The sequence below is a fragment of the Podarcis pityusensis genome, assembly GCF_964106645.2.
Source record: "Podarcis pityusensis genome assembly, chromosome: 4".
NCBI classification, from domain to species: Eukaryota; Metazoa; Chordata; class Lepidosauria; order Squamata; family Lacertidae; genus Podarcis; species Podarcis pityusensis.
Window position 1 is genome coordinate 1,488,871 of NC_138027.1, and position 18,204 is coordinate 1,507,074.

Below are 18,204 nucleotides of genomic sequence, written 5' to 3' on the forward strand. Positions count from 1 at the left end.
CTTACTCCTTTGGGAAGGGCAATCCTCTCCTGGGATCTGGTGAATCTCCTCTCTCTCTCTCTCCCCAAAGGGTGAAGTGGGGAGAAGGTGGGGGTCCCAGGGCTGCAGGAGGGGAGGATGCCTGGGGGGCCTGATCTGTTCATGCACAGAGAAGCAGAGACTTCAGTCAGGGAGAGGCGAGGTCACACGAGGTCTGCAACTATAGCACTCTATATTCTGCATTTTTATAAATGCACAGCTTGCCCCTTTGAGGAGGTGTCTGTGGGTCAGGGGAAAAGGGGCACGCAAATAAACCCCCTTCAGATTTAGGAATCAGCCACGTCTATTAGCATAGGCTGCAGCCAGGCAGCAAAGTTTGGACAATAGATAAATGCAAGAAATGGAAAGCAACAACTTACACAATAAATCAATAAATCCTTTTGGAAGATGGAGGTGCTGAGTTGAACTGTGGAACTCCCTCCCACAGGAGCCAGGGGGGGCCACCAACCCAGGTGGTTTGAAAGAGGATGGGGCCAGTTCATGGAGGAGGAGGAGAGGGCGGTGGGGGCTCCTGAATCCCCCAGGAGGAGAGCTTGGCTCTAGTTCTCCAGTCCTGCAGGGGCACAAGGCAGGAGAGGCACCAGGTTGCCCTGTGGTCAGAGCAGGCTGGACGCAAGAGGGACCCTCTGGCCTCATCCTGGCTGGCACACTTGCGCTCATTCAGAGCCCCCAGAGGATCTTTGGAGACTGAACACAAAGCCCTGCTGAGAATCAGGGAAGGTCTCACCATCCAAGGCAGGAGAGGACCTGCTGGGAAGGAAGCAAACCTGGGCTGGGGTTGAAAGAGGCAGCCCCCCTCCCTGTGCCCAGTGCTGAGAGTGGTTGGGAGACCCTCTCTCTCCATCCCGTCCCCCCAACTGAGCTCCCATTCCTAGGGATCCCTGGGGCGGGGGTGTCTCCTAGCAACTCTCAGCATCCTTAGCAAAGTACAGTTCCAGCCTTTTTGGAGGAAGCCAGGACTCCTTGTCGTGGCCTGATCCTGCTGTGAAGATGCAGCTCCGGTTGGGTCCTAGGTGTGTTTGTTGCCTTTTTATTCTCTTTCTGGAATAACTTTCTGCTGGGGTTTTGTATATCACAAAAAATAATACAACATATTTGCAGCAAGATCTGCAACATAAGTTTCACTACTAGTGGTTGGTGTATAGCTTCTTAGTTCATGAGTTACCCGGTAGTTTAAACCAAAACAGAAAAAGGGGAAATAAAAAAATAAAAAAATTGTCCAGTAGCACCTAAGAGACCAACTAAGTTTGTTCTTGTTATACAGTAAGCTTTCGTGTGCGTGCACAATTCTTCAGATACAGACCTGTGTGTATCTGAAGAAGCGGGCATGCACACAAAAGCTCATACCAAGAACAAACTTAGTTGGTCTCTAAGGTGCTACTGGACAATGTTTTTATTATTTTATATATGCCGACTGCGTCAGACCAACACAGCTATCTACCTGAATCTGGAAAAAGGGTAAACAGGACATTCAGCACCCCACAGTCAAACACATAGCCAAGAGCCCTTGTGGATGTGCTTGGCTTAAATAGGAGTAACAGTCATTTTTCCTCTTGGGGGCGAATGAAACAGGACAACATGCTCGTCTGTTGAGGAACCTGGGAGAATGCAAATAGAACGCAATTATTTTTGTTTGAATTCAAATTTAGATCAACCAGATTGTGCCAAATGATAATGGGCAGTGTGTGTGTGTGTGTGTGTGTGTGTGTGTGTCTTCTTGGGCCTTTATTCTCACCCCACATGAGCCTTAAGGGAACATGTTGGATCCAGGAGTACCCCAAGAACACTAAGAAAAAGGGACCCCACCCCAGTAACCCCCCTCTCCCGTCTCCAGTTGCCTGCAGATTTGTCGTGGTAATTTCCTGGGCAGAGTCAGGGCTATGCTACAGTCCTACCTACACTGGTTACTAGCAAGTCCCATACAAACTTGCTTAGGGAACCGTTTTTCTTCTTCTTATGGTAATCAGCATTATAACAGAACAATGTATTTGCTTTGTAGTATTTGCACAGGATTTGGCACAGACAGAACTTGCCAGAAGACCAAAGGGTTCCTTCCAATTTCTCAGAGGCTTCCTGAGAGCACAGATGGATGAGCGAGACTCAGCTGGCCTTGAAGCAGGAAGAGGCCATGCCAACCAAACTGGGAGAAGTGGGGGATTCTGGGAAAACTCTGTGCAGAAGATCCTGGGTGAGGAGGACACCCTCCACTCAGATGTGCAGAGCCAGCAGCCCAAGCAATTCTGCTGCCAGGAGGCCAAAGGACCCCGAGAGGTTTGCAGCCGACTCTACCACCTTGACCATCAGTGGCTGAAGCCAGAAAGGCACACGAAAGCTGAGATGCTGGACCTGGTGATCTTGGAGCAGTTCCTGGCTGTCCTTCCCCTGGAGATGGAGAACTGGGTGAGGGACTGTGGAGTGGAGACCAGTTCCCAGGCGGTGTCCCTGGCCGAAGGTTTCCTCCTGAGTCAGGCAGAGGGGAGAGAGCAGGCAGAGAGAAAGCAGGTGAGAGAGACTTTCCTCTGGATACTCCCAAGGGGCTCCAAACAGGACGAAGAACATAATGCTCTCCTGATGGCCCTTCCTTTTCCTAGGAAGGCATCTGTGGAATATGATTTCACACCCTTACAGTTTTTGTCTTTGTATTTCCCTTTCTAATATTTCTCACCTTTCTCTGTTTTGAATCCTTTCTTTTTCAGGAAAAGGATCTCTTTGCAAAAATGGACCTGGATTCCTGTGAGGCAGAGAGGCCTCCGTTGGACACCAGAGAGAGGCCACTGAGTAAGGAGGAAGGTGGTTTTTCTCCATTTGTTCTCATTCTGTTGCTTTCCCAACTAATCTGTCGGTTCTTTTCATCTTGTTTTGGGGGGACTGTTGGGAACAAGGGTCCAGAGGAGGAGAGATGTATTTCTGCACAACTAACATATGAAATTTGCACAAATGTCCAAATGCTCTCAGCAGGAAAGGCTTTCTCAAAGGCCCATCTATAGTTAGAGATGCCCTGTTTCACCTGTGAGAAAAGCAGGCACTCCTGGCATCCTGCTTACCTTTTTTATCTTACAGATGACACAATGATGCTGGCTAGATCTCTTCATTCATCCTTTCATGATGGCAGAATGGAAGCAGCGGCTGTGGAACCTGATCAGGTCAGGGGAAGCTGCCTTGTGGGGACAGAGGCCGAGGGATGAACAACACTGCTGTCTCAGAGGAGGACATTTTCCTTTCTCTTTCAGGGCCCAGTGTGCTTTGAAGATGTGGCCGTTCGTTTCATGGACGAGGAGTGGGCGTTGCTGGATCCTGACCAGAGAGCTCTGCATAAGGACGTCATGGAGGAGAATCGTGGGATCGTGGCCTCCCTTGGTAAGGCTCCTCGTGGGATCATAATATCTGTTTTTAAATTCAAAACAGCTCTCTGTGACAAACCTCATATATTTTCTTAGAATTCAACAGCGCCCCCTTAAAACACTTGGGATTACAATATTCCCACAATAAACCTTGAACTGTGAATTATTCTTTTCACCGTGAATGTTCTTCCTCCAGTTGCAGCTGCTTAAACAATTATCAGACCGGTCTGAATTGCCCAGGTAATTTTAAATGTAAACCTCTGAGTTGTTAGGGAAGTTGTAGTAGCTCCTGTCAGGTTTGCTGTTTTCGTTTTGCTCCTGTCAGGCTTTGATTGACCAAAGAGAAGACTGATATTGGAAACGGAGGGGATGCCATGATGGAGCCAAACAAAATCCATTAAGAGAAGAGCCAGGCTTATCAAATCACAGGTTCATCTAAGGATATCAGTTGAGACTTCCAGTTTGCCATAAAAATGACAATAGGGCGAGAGCCCAGTTCCTAGTTGTATTATGAGGCGTCCAGTATTTGCTGGCTACAGGAGTGGAATATTTTTAAAAAACCAACCCCAGATCTTTTAGCTATGGAAGGACATGATGATAGATTTGGTTGGCATGCATATCTATTGTATGAGAAAGTGAAGGTACACAGAGGATTCCTGAAACATGTGGTAAGAAAGTCAATAGATGAGGTATGGGAGATATATAAAACTTTTTTAGAAGAGAAAACGCCGTGGTGGATCTCCCTGCTAGAAGTGATATCATGAAGAAACTAAATATGAGAAAGAATTGGGTAACATATAGGGAGTTATTAATGGAAGTGGAACAGCAATAACAATTTAAAAAAATCGAAGATATAAGAGACCTTCTAACAGATTGGTTACAGTATCACCAGTTAAATGAGGTTTTTAAAATAGATAAGAGAAAGGGTTTTGCAAATGAAATATTGAGGTTTGAGAAGGAATTGTTGGAAAACAACATAAAACTTTCACAATTTTTTTTTTTTTAAATTAATGCCATTTTGCTGAATAAAAAAATCCCCTTAATACTGCCTTACTGGTGTCCCAAACAATTTTGCTGTCCATTCCTTTATTTAGGTTGAGTTCAAAAAATTATTTTAGCGTCAGTTTGGCCTTTTGCAGGATCTTATCATCGATTAATAGATTCTCATTTAGTCTCCATCTCATTGGTAGTTTTCCCTCTTTCTTTAACCAAACTGAGACTGCATTATGATCCAAAATAGTTTTAGGTTTTATTTCAGCTTTGCTAACTCTCAGTGTTAATTCCTTAGTTATCCAAATGGCATTTATCCTTCCCACTGAGTTATTGGGTCTGAAATATGGGTATATTCTCTTTTAGTTGGGTGTTTTGTTCTCCATGCATTGTAAATGTTTAAAGTTTCTGTCATTCAAAAGAAGAGAAGTAGTTTTGATTGTTTGTTTTCTGTTTTTCTCTTTGTTCTATCCAACTCTGGGACAGGCACTCCATTTAAATCACCTAGGAGAATTCTCTTTTCTCCCACATATTCTGCTGTTGTTTCCTCAAGTAATTGGTGAAATTCACTTTTTAAAAATTTGGGGCGTAGATACCAATAATTATGAATTTTTCTCCTTGGGCCAAAATCTCGATAATGACTATCCTTCCTTCTGGATCTTTAAATAACAGCATGAGCTGTGGTTTAGCATAAATCACTATGCCCCCTTTTTGTTGTTTATCTGAGAAAACAAATTCTAGACCTAGTTTCTTATTAGAGAGAACTCTCCTGTGCTTCTGTATGACATGAGTTTCTTGCAAACATATCAAATCTAGTTTTTGCTTATTTAAAGCATGCTCCATCTTAATTCTTTTTGCCTTGTCATTTAGTCCATTCACGTTCCATATTAGAATTTTTAAATCCATTGGGAGCTCGAAGGCTGTTCGTCCAGAGGCAAGCAGCAGCCATCCGGAAGTCCCATAACTCCATGTAAATTAGCAAAAATGTATGGAACAGGTTTTAACATTTGCTAGAAATGTAAAGAGAAAGAAGGCAACTTTTATCATATGTAGTGGAATTGTAAAATAATGAAAGAGTCCTGGGAAATGATATATAATGAACTAAAAAACAATTTAAAATGGCATTTGTTAAAAAACCCAGAATCTTTATTATTAGGAATTATAGGTGCAGAAAAACCGAAGGTGCAGAAAAAACATTTTATGTATGCAATGAAAGCCATGTGAATGATTGTGGCCCAGAGATGGTAATATGATAAGGTCCCTACAAGAGAGGAATGACAAACTAAATGGATGGACTATGCTGAGATACAAGAATGACTGGGAAAATCTTCATTAAAGAATGGGGGAAATTCACATTGTATTTGGGAAAACACTGTAAACAATTGAAATCTTTACAAGGACTTAAATAACACTGGTAATGTAACAAGGACTTGAGATACTATGGAAAAATGCAATAATACAGAAAGATAAAATATGCAGAAGAAAAGGATAAATATGTAACCCAGGGAGGGGTGGTGGGAAGTCCAAGAGTTCAAGAGAATCCTGTATTTCTTATTATTTCTATTTGATTGTCTATGTAAACATTTAATTGAAAACCCAATTTAAAAAATTATTATATAAAGGATGTCAGTTGATCCCTGCTAATATATGCATCCAACCCTGTAGTAAAAACCATTCATCTAACCCATGTGTTATTCTTCTATTACCAATGTTAACAAGTATTCTTCATGAATTGTGGGCTCTTTTTCTCCAATAGGCACTAATCAATTTCTCTCTTCATTGCAGATGAACTGGAAATCAAGACCAAGGGTGACCAGGACATAATCCCCACAATGGAGAAGCCTTATAAATATCTTGAAAGTGGAAAAAGTTTCCATTCCACTTCAGATCAAAGAAATCCCACTGGGAAGAAACCCTATCAGTGCATGGAATGTGGAAAGAGCTTCAATCATAGCTCCCATCTCATTTCCCATCAAATAATTCATACAGGGGAGAAACCATTTCAGTGTGTGGAATGTGGAAAGAGCTTCAGTGCGAGCTCATCTCTGAGTTCTCATCAGAGAATTCATACAGGAGAGAAACCCTATAAATGTGCTGAATGTGGAAAGAGCTTTCGTAAGAGCCACCATCTCACTTCTCATCAAAGAATCCATACAGGGGAAAAACCCTATCAGTGTGTGGAATGTGGAAAGAGCTTCAGTATGAGCTCGAATCTCACTTCCCATCAAATAATTCATACAGGGGAGAAACCATATCAGTGCGTAGACTGTGGGAAGAGCTTCAGTCACAACTCGTCTTTCACTTCCCATCAAAGAATTCATACAGGGGAGAAACCTTATCAGTGTGTGGAATGTGGAAAGAACTTCAGAAGGAGCTCCCACCTCACTGACCATCAAAGAATTCATACAGGAGAGAAACCCTTTCAGTGCATGGAATGTGGAAATAGATTCTGTCGGAGCACCGATCTCAGTTCCCATCAAAGAATCCATACAGGGGAGAAACCATACAATTGCTTGGAATGTGGAAAGAGCTTCAGTCACAATTCCTCTCTTACTTCCCATCAAAGAATTCATACGGGGAAGAAACCCTATCAGTGCGTGGAATGTGGAAAGAAATTCTGTCGGAGCACCGATCTCACTTCCCATCAAAGAATTCATACAGGGGAGAAACCCTATCAGTGCGTGGAATGTGGAAAGAGATTCTGTCGGAGCACCGATCTCACTTTCCATCAAAGAATTCATACAGGGGAGAAACCCTATCAGTGTGTGGAATGTGGAAAAAACTTCAGTACAAGCTCCAATCTCACTTCCCATCAAAGAATTCATACAGGGGAGAAACCCTATCAGTGTGCGGAATGTGTAAAGAGCTTTAGTACGAGCTCCGATCTCACTAAGCATCAGAGAATTCATACAGGGGATAAACCATACACTTGCTTGGAATGTGGAAAGAGCTTCAGTCACAACTCCTCTCTCACTTCCCATCAAAGAATTCATACAGGGGAGAAACCATATAATTGCTTGGAATGTGGAAAGAGCTTCAGTAAGAGCTCCAATCTCATGACCCATCAGAGAATTCACAGAGGGGATAAACCCTATCAGTGCGTGGAATGTGGAAAGAGCTTTATTACAAGCTTCTGTCTCACTTCCCATCAAAGAATTCATACAGGCGAGAAACCATATCAGTGCGTGGAATGCGGAAAGAGCTTCAGCTGTAACTCTGCTCTCAGTTGCCATCAAAGAATGCATACAGGGGAGAAACCATATCAGTGTGTGGAATGTGGAAAGAGCTTCAGGAAGAGCTCTGACCTCACTTCCCATCAAAGAATTCATACAGGGGAGAAACCCTATAATTGTGTGGAATGTGGAAGGAACTTCAGTACGAGCTCCTATCTCGCTAAGCATCAGAGAATTCACAGAGGGGCAAAATCCTAGCAGTGCATGGAATGTGGAAAGCGCCTCAGTCACAGCCACAATGTCACTTCCCATCAAAGAATTCATATGGGAGAAACCATACAATTGCTTCAGCTATAGCTCCTCTCTCAGTTCTCATGAAAGAATTCATGCAAAGGGCAGATAAAAACATTCACGATACAGCTTTAGGCTTCATGGAAAAACACACCTCTTTACCCAACCCTTTGGCTGATTGACATCAAATGGCCTTTTAAAATGTGGTGTGTTGGGGGGTTACGGTTTTTTAATTTTTGGTTTCGTTTTTTATATTGTGATTTAATTTTGAAACTGCCCTGAGGGTATAGGGCATAGGAGGCAACACTTAAAGGCTGAGAGGTCTTTGTTTCTGCCTAAAATATTTGAGGGGCCACCCCCCCCCCAGTTGATAGGCATTGCCATTCAAATGGTGTGCATACACCACACCATGTGATTGATTATGCAAGGCGGGACTTACCTCTCCCCCAGTATTTTATTCAAGTTGGCACCCCTGGTATAAGGTGGTATAGAAATTAAATAAATGCAATAATAAAATAATATCATCTTGGTCGTCTTCCTTTGCACATGTTTCAGCTTGTCAGTATCCTTCTTATTTATTACCATTTTAAAAATTGATGTGTCCTTCATCTGAAGATTTCACAATATAAACATACAGGATGAAAGCATGGCTTTCTCAAAAACAAGTCAAGCCAGAGAAATATCTCCTCCCCTTTTTTTGGATGGAGTTACAAACTTTGTTGATCGGGGAAAGCTGTGGAAATAGTGCATCTTGATTTCAGTAAAGCTTTGAATAAGGTTGAATAAGCCAATGTTTATTCAATACATAAATTGTTAAGAATCCACCCAGCACTCATGGGAAAAGGTGGTGTAATATTTTAGAATAATCAAATGAAATTGTAACACATGGCAAGAATAAAGTGTGTAATTTCATCAGGACAAGTGATTTGTTGTTTAATGTTGTAACTATCTTCTGTACCATGAAAATAAATAAAAACAACTTTTTCAAAAAAGGAGGTGGGGAGCCATTAATCTGCTTGCATGTGTTGAGTGTTATTTGGACACTGTAAAAAGGTAAAGGTACCCCTGCCCGTACGGGCCAGTCGTGTCCGACTCTAGGGTTGTGCGCCCATCTCACTTAAGAGGCTGGGGGCCAGCGCTGTCCGGAGACACTTCCGGGTCACGTGGCCAGCGTGATGAAGCTGCTCTGGCGAGCCAGCACCAGTGCAGCACACGGAAACGCCGTTTACCTTCCCGCTATAAAGCGGTACCTATTTATCTACTTGCACTTAGGGGTGCTTTTGAACTGCTAGGTGGGCAGGAGCTGGGACCGAAAGATGGGAGCTCACCCCGCCGCGGGGATTCAAACTGCCGACCATACGATCGGCAAGTCCTAGGCACTGAGGTTTTACCCACAGCGCCACCCGCGTCCCTATTTGGACACTGTAACACCCAGTAATTTCACATTATCTATGTGTTTCTGTGTGTTGAACACACATAATTGCAGGTGAGACTGAATAAAACACCTCCTAGGAAATTCCCTTTGACTGCTTCTGTATTGTTTCAAATGTGACTTCACTTACACATAAGGACAAATCATATTTATTGATGAAAAATCATACCATCATCAGCTCAATAATCTCAACCCCAACAAACCTGTAGGTAGAAATGATGATAATGAACAGGAAGATGGGAGATGAGAGCTGGAGGCGCCAAGGCAAGGACAGGCTGCCAACAGGTCAGATAGCCTTGGAAGCGTTGTCCACAGATGGTGAGGAAGAGCCAGTCCAAGCTCTCAGTCCTTGATCTCGGTGTTGGGAACACCTCAAAGAAGAGCGGAAGGGGGAGGGTAAATATAAGAGATTCTGGCGTTGCCTTCTCAAAATTTATCTTCTGTACCATGACAATAAATAAAAACAGTGTTGTCCACAGACGGTGAGGAAGAGCCCTTAGTCCTGCTCCTGAAAGCTTGGCAGATGTGGATAATTTCCTCACACATTGCCATGACTGAAAAAACAATCTTAAAAAATTAAAATGGTATTACAGTGCTAAGAACGCAATTCCTGTAGTATTTGGCATCTTAGCAAGCCCAATGCCACTCTGCCAACTGTCTCACTCCCAGCTACCTAATCTGGAAAGCTGTCCTGTCATCTCTGCAAGGACTTCAGTGTCCCTTGAATTAGCAGTTCAGCATTTCTGGAAGGGGAAATGATATACCTTTGTATATTAGCATAAAAAAAATGCATGAGAAAGTATTACTCATTATGATGAGAATATGTGCTGAGGACTGCAGGGCCTGCTCCCTTCCAAGGCTTTTTCCAACTGGCCTAGAGGGCGGGGCCCAGGCCCTCCCCCTCCCAGCTACAAAAGGACTCCTGCTGCAGTGCCTAGAGGGAGGGGCTGGATTCACTGGAACAAACTCTTGGGGAATTGCAGGCGGGGGGGGGGGTTCTACTATTGCTTCCCTGTTTCAAGTGTCTAATGTGTTTTAAAATGTTCTTAAGCAGTCAATGGCATTTTTAGTTTTTTCTTCTCTCCCCCCCCCCTTTTGCTTTGTTGAGGATGGGATGGACATCTGGTTGGGGGTTAATTTAAGTATAATTGTTGCTGTTTTGTTTTTGCTTTTTATTGTTTTATTAGCTGTTGTATAGTTTGTGTTTTGTTTTAAGGTCTTCCTGGGAGTGGGCCCCAGCCGACAGAATGGCTGGGGCAGTTTCCACGGGGGGGGGGGGTGCACTGGGTCATCCGATCTCAGTGACCACGGGTAGGAGGAGGAGTTACGCTAAGGCCAGACCGCGTCATTACCAAGGAAGCAGATTTAGTTGCTGTTTGAGGACTATCCCTGCCTCCGGGTCTGGTCTTGACTGAATGGATCCTGGAATCAGCAAGGGAGACCCACATGACCTGAAGGTGTGATAGTTGATAGGTCAATGATTCATAAGACCACGGCCATCCATGACTTGATCGTGGATGGAGGACTTGACCTGGCATGTGTAACAGAGACTTGGTTGGATGAAGCAGATGGGCCTGTCCTTGCCGCTGCTTGTCCACCAGGTTTCTCTTACGCACAGCATGTGGTCATGTGAGCACGGAGGGGTGGGGTTCCAGTGATTTTTAGGAAGCCATTAGCTTGCACCAGGCATCCTATTGGGAAGACCAAGTTCTCCGAGTGCATGTTCCAAGGATTCCCTGCCCAAGCTGCTTCAGGTCGTTGCAGATGTTCTCCTGGAGACACCTAGCTTGGTTGTCCTGGGGGATTTTAACATTCATGCCGACACGACCTTACAAGGGGCCGCTCAGGACTTGGTGGAAAGCATGGCCTCCATGGGGCTGTCCCTGAATAAGTTTGGCCCAAATCTTTCTTCTTCTTTTTTAATTTTTTTTTATTTTCAATGTATAATCATAACAAAAATAGATCTTGAATCTTTTCTTTCTTAATTTTAGGTATATCCTTTCCACATAAATACTCTTTTATTTCATCCTCTGTCTCATTTCCTGCTTTATATAGCTTATTATAATATTTTATAAAGCACTTTTTAACTTCCTCAGGATTATCTAAAGTTCTCCCTTCTTCCACTATTTTATCAATCAGTTTTTCCTTTTGTCTTTTTTTCAATTGCCAGGCTAGCATCTTTCCGGGTTTATTTGCAAATTCGAACGACCTTTGTTTCATCCATTTAATATTGTCCTCAATTTCACTATTTAATATTGTTGAGGCCTGGGTTTGTAATATTTTTAGTTTTTGGTTTATTAATTCATTTTTTGGTTGTTTTGTTAATAATTTTTCATTTATTCCTATTTCTTTCCTTATTTGTTCTAGTTTTTGCTCTCTGTTTCTTTTCCTTATTGCACTTTGTTGTATGTAAAAGCCTCATATGAAAGCTTTACTTGCATCCCATATTGTCCTGATGTCTGGTCTGTATCCTGTTCTTTATTTAATTCAAAAAATTCTTTCATTAGTTCTTGCGCTTTTTTCACAATCTTTTCATCATTTAATATTCTTTCATTAAGTCTCCATCTTTTATTAGTTTTCGTGTATTCCTTTAATTCTAATGTGACTGGGTTGTGATCTGTAATAATTTTGGTCTGTATTTCTGCTTTTTTAATTTTAGTTGTTAAGTTATTTGATACCCATATGCTGTCAATTCTGCCGGCTGATTTTTTTACTTCTGAGAAATGTGTATACTGTCTTTCTCCTGGGTTTTTATATCTCCATGCGTCAATCAAATTTAAGTTTTCTACCATCTGAAAGAAGGTATCTGGGAGTCTGCCTTTTTTAAATTTTCTTTCTCTCTCTGTCCTATTTAATTCTATTGATGTGACACCATTTAGGTCTCCCATCAAAATTATTTCCTCTTCTATAAATTCCAGTAAATTAGCTACTACTTTTCTGAAGAATTCTGTTTTGTTACCATTCGGTGCATAAAATCCTACTATAATTAAATGTTCTTTACCTTTTGTTATTTTTACCCCTAATAATCTACCCTCATCATCCTTAAATTTTTTTTTGCGTCTAGTTTAGGGTTCACATAGATCACAATTCCCCTTTTCTTTTTTACATCTGAGGATATAAATTCTTGACCCAATCTCTTGTTTTCTAAAACCCTTCTGTGATTTCTAGTCACATGGGTCTCCTGCAAGCATATGATATCCCAATGTTCTTTCCTCAATACATGTTCTATTTTATTTCTCTTCCTCTTATCATTTAAACCGTTAACATTCCAAGATATAATTTTTAGATTCATTAATCTTTATTTATTATCTACAGTAGTTTCACTGAGTAAAGAAAAAAAAAGAAAAAGAAAAAAACTCAGAAATTTTAGGATTTTGATATTATGTTTCTTCCAATCTCCCCCCCTTAATACCCGTTTGTCTCTCTATGCTTCTTTTTTTTTTATAAGATATTTATTGAGATTTTCAGAATATTACAATATAAAAATGAAAAAGAAAAAGAAAATACAAAATAAAAATGATTAAAAACCACTCAGTTTTTCCATTACTTATTTTTCCTAAGCTTGTTTCCCGGACCTCCTCATACCTCCCTTTTTTGTATTCCAGTTCAATTTGTTTGTTCAGCAAATCCTTACCCTCTTTGTTTATCCTAATCTTTGGTCTTAAAATAGTAACGTTAGATTTTTACCTATTAATAACCCATTTTTCATATTCCCTTATAGCATTACAGCTGGAAACTACTTAATTTCTATCCAACATCATTCTAACATTCATTAATTTTATAATATTTCTGTAGATAGTCTTTGTATTTCTTCCAATCTTCTTCCACCGACTCTTCTCCCTGGTCTCGGATTCTGCCAGTCATTTCTGCCAGTTCCATATAGTCCATCACCTTCATCTGCCATTCTTCCAAGGTGGGTAGATCTTGTGTCTTCCAATACTTTGCAATGAGTATTCTTGCTGCTGTTGTAGCATACATAAAAAAAAATTCTGTCCTTCTTTGGCACCAATTGGCCGACTATGCCCAGGAGGAAGGCCTCTGGTTTCTTCAGGAAGGTATATTTAAATACCTTTTTCATTTCATTATAGATCATTTCCCAGAATGCCTTAATCCTTGGGCACGTCCACCAAAGGTGAAAAAATGTACCTTCAGTTTCTTTACATTTCCAACATTTATTATCGGGCAAATGATAGATTTTTGCAAGCTTGACTGGGGTCATGTACCACCTGTATATCATTTTCATAATATTCTCTCTTAAGACATTACATGCCGTAAATTTCATACCTGTGGTCCATAACTGTTCCCAGTCAGCCATCATTATGTTATGTCCAACATCTTGTGCCCATTTAATCATAACAGATTTCACCGTTTCATCCTGAGTGTTCCATTTCAACAGCAAGTTATACATCTTTGACAAAATCTTAGTTTTGGGTTCTAACAGTTCTGTTTCTAATTTTGATTTTTCAACCTGGAAGCCAATTTTCTTGTCCAAATTATATGCCTCCATTATCTGATAATAATGAAGCCAGTCGCGCACTTTGTTTTTTAGTTTCTCAAAACTGTAATTTCAGTCTATCTCCATCTTGTTCCAAAATTTCCCAATATTTCGGCCATTTGACCTCCATATTGAGCTTTTTCTGAGCTTTTGCTTCCATTGGTGACAGCCACCTTGGGGTTTTGTTTTCCAATAAGTCCTTATATCTTATCCAAACGCTAAACAATGCTTTCCTGACAATATGATTTTTAAATGCTTTATGCGCTTTGACCTTGTCATACCACAGATATGCATGCCATCCAAATACGTTATTAAAACCGTCTAAGTCCAAAATGTCTGTGTTTTCAAGAAGCAGCCATTCTTTCAACCAGCAAAAAGCTGCTGATTCATAGTAAAGTTTAAAGTCTGGCAGGGCAAATCCACCCCTTTCCTTTGCATCAGTTAATATCTTAAATTTTATTCTGGGCTTCTTGCCCTGCCAGACGAATCTAGAAATATCTCTCTGCCACTTCTTGAAACAGTCCATCTTGTCCACAATTTGCAGTGTTTGAAACAAAAACAGCATTCTAGGCAATACATTCATTTTTATTGCAGCAATACGGCCTAGCAGTGAAAGCTTCAAATTTGACCAAATTTCTAAGTCTTTTTTCACTTCCGTCCAACATTTTTCATAATTATCTTTAAATAAGTTCCCATTTTTGGCTGTCATATTAATCCCCAGGTATTTCACTTTGTCTCTCTATGCTTCTTGTGGCGTCTGCGTTGTTTCCTCTCGCTCCAATGTTGGATCTCCAGTTAGTTCTTTTTTGTACTTCCTCCAGAATTTTCCCAGTTTGTCTACTGATCTAATAGTTTTTCTTCTGTCCTTATATGTGAAGGTGATGCCCTCAGGAAATTCCCACCGGCCCAAATCATAGTCGTAGACATGCCTTAGACCTGGTGTTCACCTCTGTGGATGTTGGTGAACTGACGCTAAGTAAAAGCAAAACAAAAGAAGTGCCATGGTCAGATCACTTCCTGGTGCAACTGGACTTCTCCGTAACCCTTCCCCTCTACAGGGAGTGGAACGAATACGGATAGCCCTCCCCCACCACTTAATACATCCAAATGGTTTCCAGAGAATGGTAGGGGATGCTTTATCCCATGATGACCTTTCAGCTAATTCCCTGGCAGCCCACTGGAAGTCTTAACCAAGGCTATCAACTGTCTGGCTCTGAAGTGCCTTCTCTGATTGCATGGAGCCCAGACAGCCCCATGGTTTTCCCTGGAGCTGAGCACAATGAAACAATTGCTGAGATGGTTAGAGCACCGGTGGTGGAAAACTCATTTTGAATTGTACCAGACATGGGTTAGAGCTCAACGTCAAGCCTACCAAGTGGCGATAGTGACGGCAAAGCGAACTTTCTTCACTGCCTCTATTGCATCTGCAGAAAACAGCAGGAGGAGACTCTTTCAGGTGGTTCGCAATTTAACAGAACCACCTTTGCCATCGGAGCCTGGTAAAGACCCCAAGATCTCCTGCAATGATCTTGCAAAGTTTTTTGCAGATAAAGTCACTCAGACTCGGAAAGAGGTAGATTGCACTGTGGGAGCAGGGACGGGGCGAGAGAGTGCTAGAGCGCTGTCTAGTTGTATGGAATGAATTCCAATCTGTTACCTCCAAGGATGTGGCCAGGCTGCTTGGATGAGTGAAACCGACCACCTGTCTCATTGATCTTTGCCCATCCTGGCTCATAAAAGTGAGCTGGGAAGGGCTGGGCGATGGGCTCCACGGGGCAGTATATGCTTCCCTCTGTGAGGGAGTCTTCCCAGACCCGCTGAAAGAGGTGGTCATTAAACCGCTCCTTAAAAAAACCATCTTAAACCCAGCCAATATGGACAGTCTCAGATCTTCTATTCTTGGGCATGCTGATTGAGCGGGTGGTTGCTGAACAACTACAAGCATGTCTGGACAATGCAGACCATTTGGATCCCTTCCAATCAGGATTCAGTTCTCATCATGGGACTGAAACTGCCTTGGTCATGCTGGCTGATGATCTCCAACAGGCTAGGGACAAAGGTGAAAGCTGTTTCCTAGTTCTGCTGGATGTCTCAGCGGCCTTTGATACTATCGACTGTAACATCCCTCTGAGAGGGGCTGGGAGCACTGTTATACAGTGTTTCCGCTCCTTCCTCCTGAGCCGTGTCCCAAATGTGGTGTTGGGGGCTGAGTGTTCAGACCCCTGGGCACTCACTTTTGGGGTGCCTCAGGGTTCCGTCCTCAAGACCACATAACACCACTTGAAAGACCTACATTGGCTCCCAGTACATTTCAGAACACAATTCAAAGTGTTGGTGCTGACCTTTAATGCCCTAAACTGCCTTGGCCCAGAATACCTGAAGGAGTGTCTCCACCCCACCCCTCATTGTTCAGTCCGGACACTTGAGGTCCAGCACCGAGGGCCTTCTGGCAGTTCCACACTGCGAGAAGCCAAGTTACAGGGAACCAGGCAGAGGGCCTTCTCGGTAGTGGCACCCGTGCCGTGGAACACCCTCCCATCAGATGTTAAAGAGATATTTGACTTTTAGAAGACATCTGAAGGCAGCCCTGTTTAGGGAAGTTTTTAATGACTGATGTTTTAATGTATTTTTAATATTCCGTTGTAAACTGACCAGAGTGCCTGGGGAAACTTAGCCAGATGGGCGGGGTATAAATAATAAATTATTATTCTTATCGTCATCATCATCATTTATTTTGAACTTTTCTTGGTACCTGCTTGGTAGCCAGCGCCATTATTTCAGCAGGGCTAGAACTCAGGACCCGCTGCCTTGAGGGGCATCTAAGAGCAGTTGGGCAGGGGAAAGGTCTCCCTTGGGAGGTGGTGGACTCTCCTTCCTTGGAGGTCTCTAAGCAGAGATCGGAGGGCCATCTGCCATGGATGCTTTAGCTGAGATTCCTGCCTTGCTGGGGTTGGACCAGATGACCCTGGGATCAGGGCCATATCCAACAAGAAAGGTGGTGGAGGTGGACCAGGTGCATAGGCGCCTGCCCAAAAAATTGGCTTTAAAACGGATCCATAAATATGCCAATCCATCTATGTCTGTGGGGGGGGGGGGGCGTGGCCCCAGAAGAGGAGCTGCTCTGGTCCAGCACAAGCCCAGCCAGGAGGGAAAGTGGAGGGGGGAGGGAGTTGCACAGGCTCCCCACTCCGCCCCAGTTGCTCCCCGTCTCTGGACCTCCCCCCCCCCCTTTCTGCGCTGCAGCGATGGATTAGAGAGACCCTTCGCGAGCCGGGATCTCTTCAGGGGCGCAGCGTGTCGGTCAGGTTGTGCAAAGGGAGGAAGGGCTGAGCTGGGGGACTCGGCACTGCAAGGGTTAAAGGAACCGAGCTGCCTTCCTAGAGGGGTCAGGAAGCGGGGGGGGGGGCAGGTCCTCCAGAGCCAAGGCCCCTCCCTCCCCAGTCCTTTCCTGCTTAGGTGTCTCTCCTGCAAGGGCTGCTTCGCTGCCCCCTCCTGGGATCTGGTGAGTCTCCTCTCTCTCTGGGATCTGGTGAGTCTCCTCCCTCTCTGGGATCTGGTGGGGGTCCCAGGGCTGCAGCAGGGGAGGGGGCCTGGGGGGGGCTGATCAGGGAGGGGCCAGGTCTGCAACCAAACTCATTTGGCCCTCTGCCCCCCCCCCCCTTTCAGGAAAAATGGCTCCCATGAAGTCTGCTTCTTTAAACAAAGAAGTCAACAGAGGAAACATGTGCAAATGGTTTTCTAAAGCTGGACAAGGAGGTGGACTAGCCCCCCCCCCCAAAAAAGGTGGCTACTGCAGCAATCCCCTCGCACCCAGAGCATGGCATCCCAGGACCACATCCTCTCTGTCCCAAAGGGATTGTTGCTGTCAAAGCAGCCGGAAATGGGCGCTGCTACTCCCTGAGCCTCCAGGGACCTGGGCATCAATGTCTCTCTGTGTGTGTTAAGCCATCTAAGAGAATAATAGTAATAAATTACCCACCTAAATTTCAAGGGAGATGTATTTGGCCCCACCCACTTGGCCCTCACAGCAAAGAAAAAGGGACCCCACCCCAGGAGTCTGTCTTGAGAGTGGCAGAGAGTCCAAGTGCAAAAAAGGAGACAGAAGCAGGGGAGTGGGGGTGGGGGAAGCAACTCCTGAGGACCCCCGGATGAGGACCCCCACTAGAGTCAAGCATTCATTTTTCACAAGATACAAATGACTCCCTTGTCAGTCAGTTCTAACTTCATGCATTGACTGGAAGGCAGGAGCAACCAGGCTGATTCTTCTCCCAGAAATCCCTTCAGCTGCCTCCACATTTTGCATCGCAATCTTCCTTCTAGGGGGGCTAGAGACTGCTTTCTCCTTCTTCTCTTTTTGAAGAAGATCTCTCATGGTTTGGGCTGTGGTGCCATCCAGCCCTTGTTCCTAGCAAGACTCGTCCATGCTTGCTCAGGATCCTGTTC

The 18,204-nt window shown here is 43.5% G+C and overlaps 2 protein-coding genes across 6 annotated transcripts in view; both read left to right on the top strand.

The window, feature by feature from the left end:
* Positions 1 to 8,376, top strand: part of LOC308475096 (uncharacterized protein) — a 30,854-nt gene extending 22,478 nt beyond the window's left edge. Inside the window, exons 5-6 of the mRNA XM_081001976.1 lie at positions 3,270 to 3,396; positions 6,156 to 8,376. Of these exons, the coding sequence (XP_080858102.1) occupies positions 3,270 to 3,396; positions 6,156 to 7,801 (1,773 nt within the window). The 3' untranslated portion in view covers positions 7,802 to 8,376. The remainder of the gene's footprint in view (positions 1 to 3,269; positions 3,397 to 6,155) is intronic.
* The window catches only part of LOC308475136 (uncharacterized protein), a 60,880-nt gene that overhangs the window by 22,448 nt on the left and 20,228 nt on the right, over positions 1 to 18,204 (top strand). The window contains exon 1 of one of the 5 annotated variants that reach the window (XM_081002077.1): positions 16,981 to 17,170. The exons of 2 other annotated variants lie outside the window; for them this stretch is intronic. The gene's annotated coding sequence lies outside the window, so the exon portion shown is untranslated. Of the gene's footprint in view, positions 1 to 16,980; positions 17,264 to 18,204 lie in introns of those variants that run through there. 2 more of the 5 variants (XM_081002080.1, XM_081002079.1) reach the window with 2 other exon arrangements.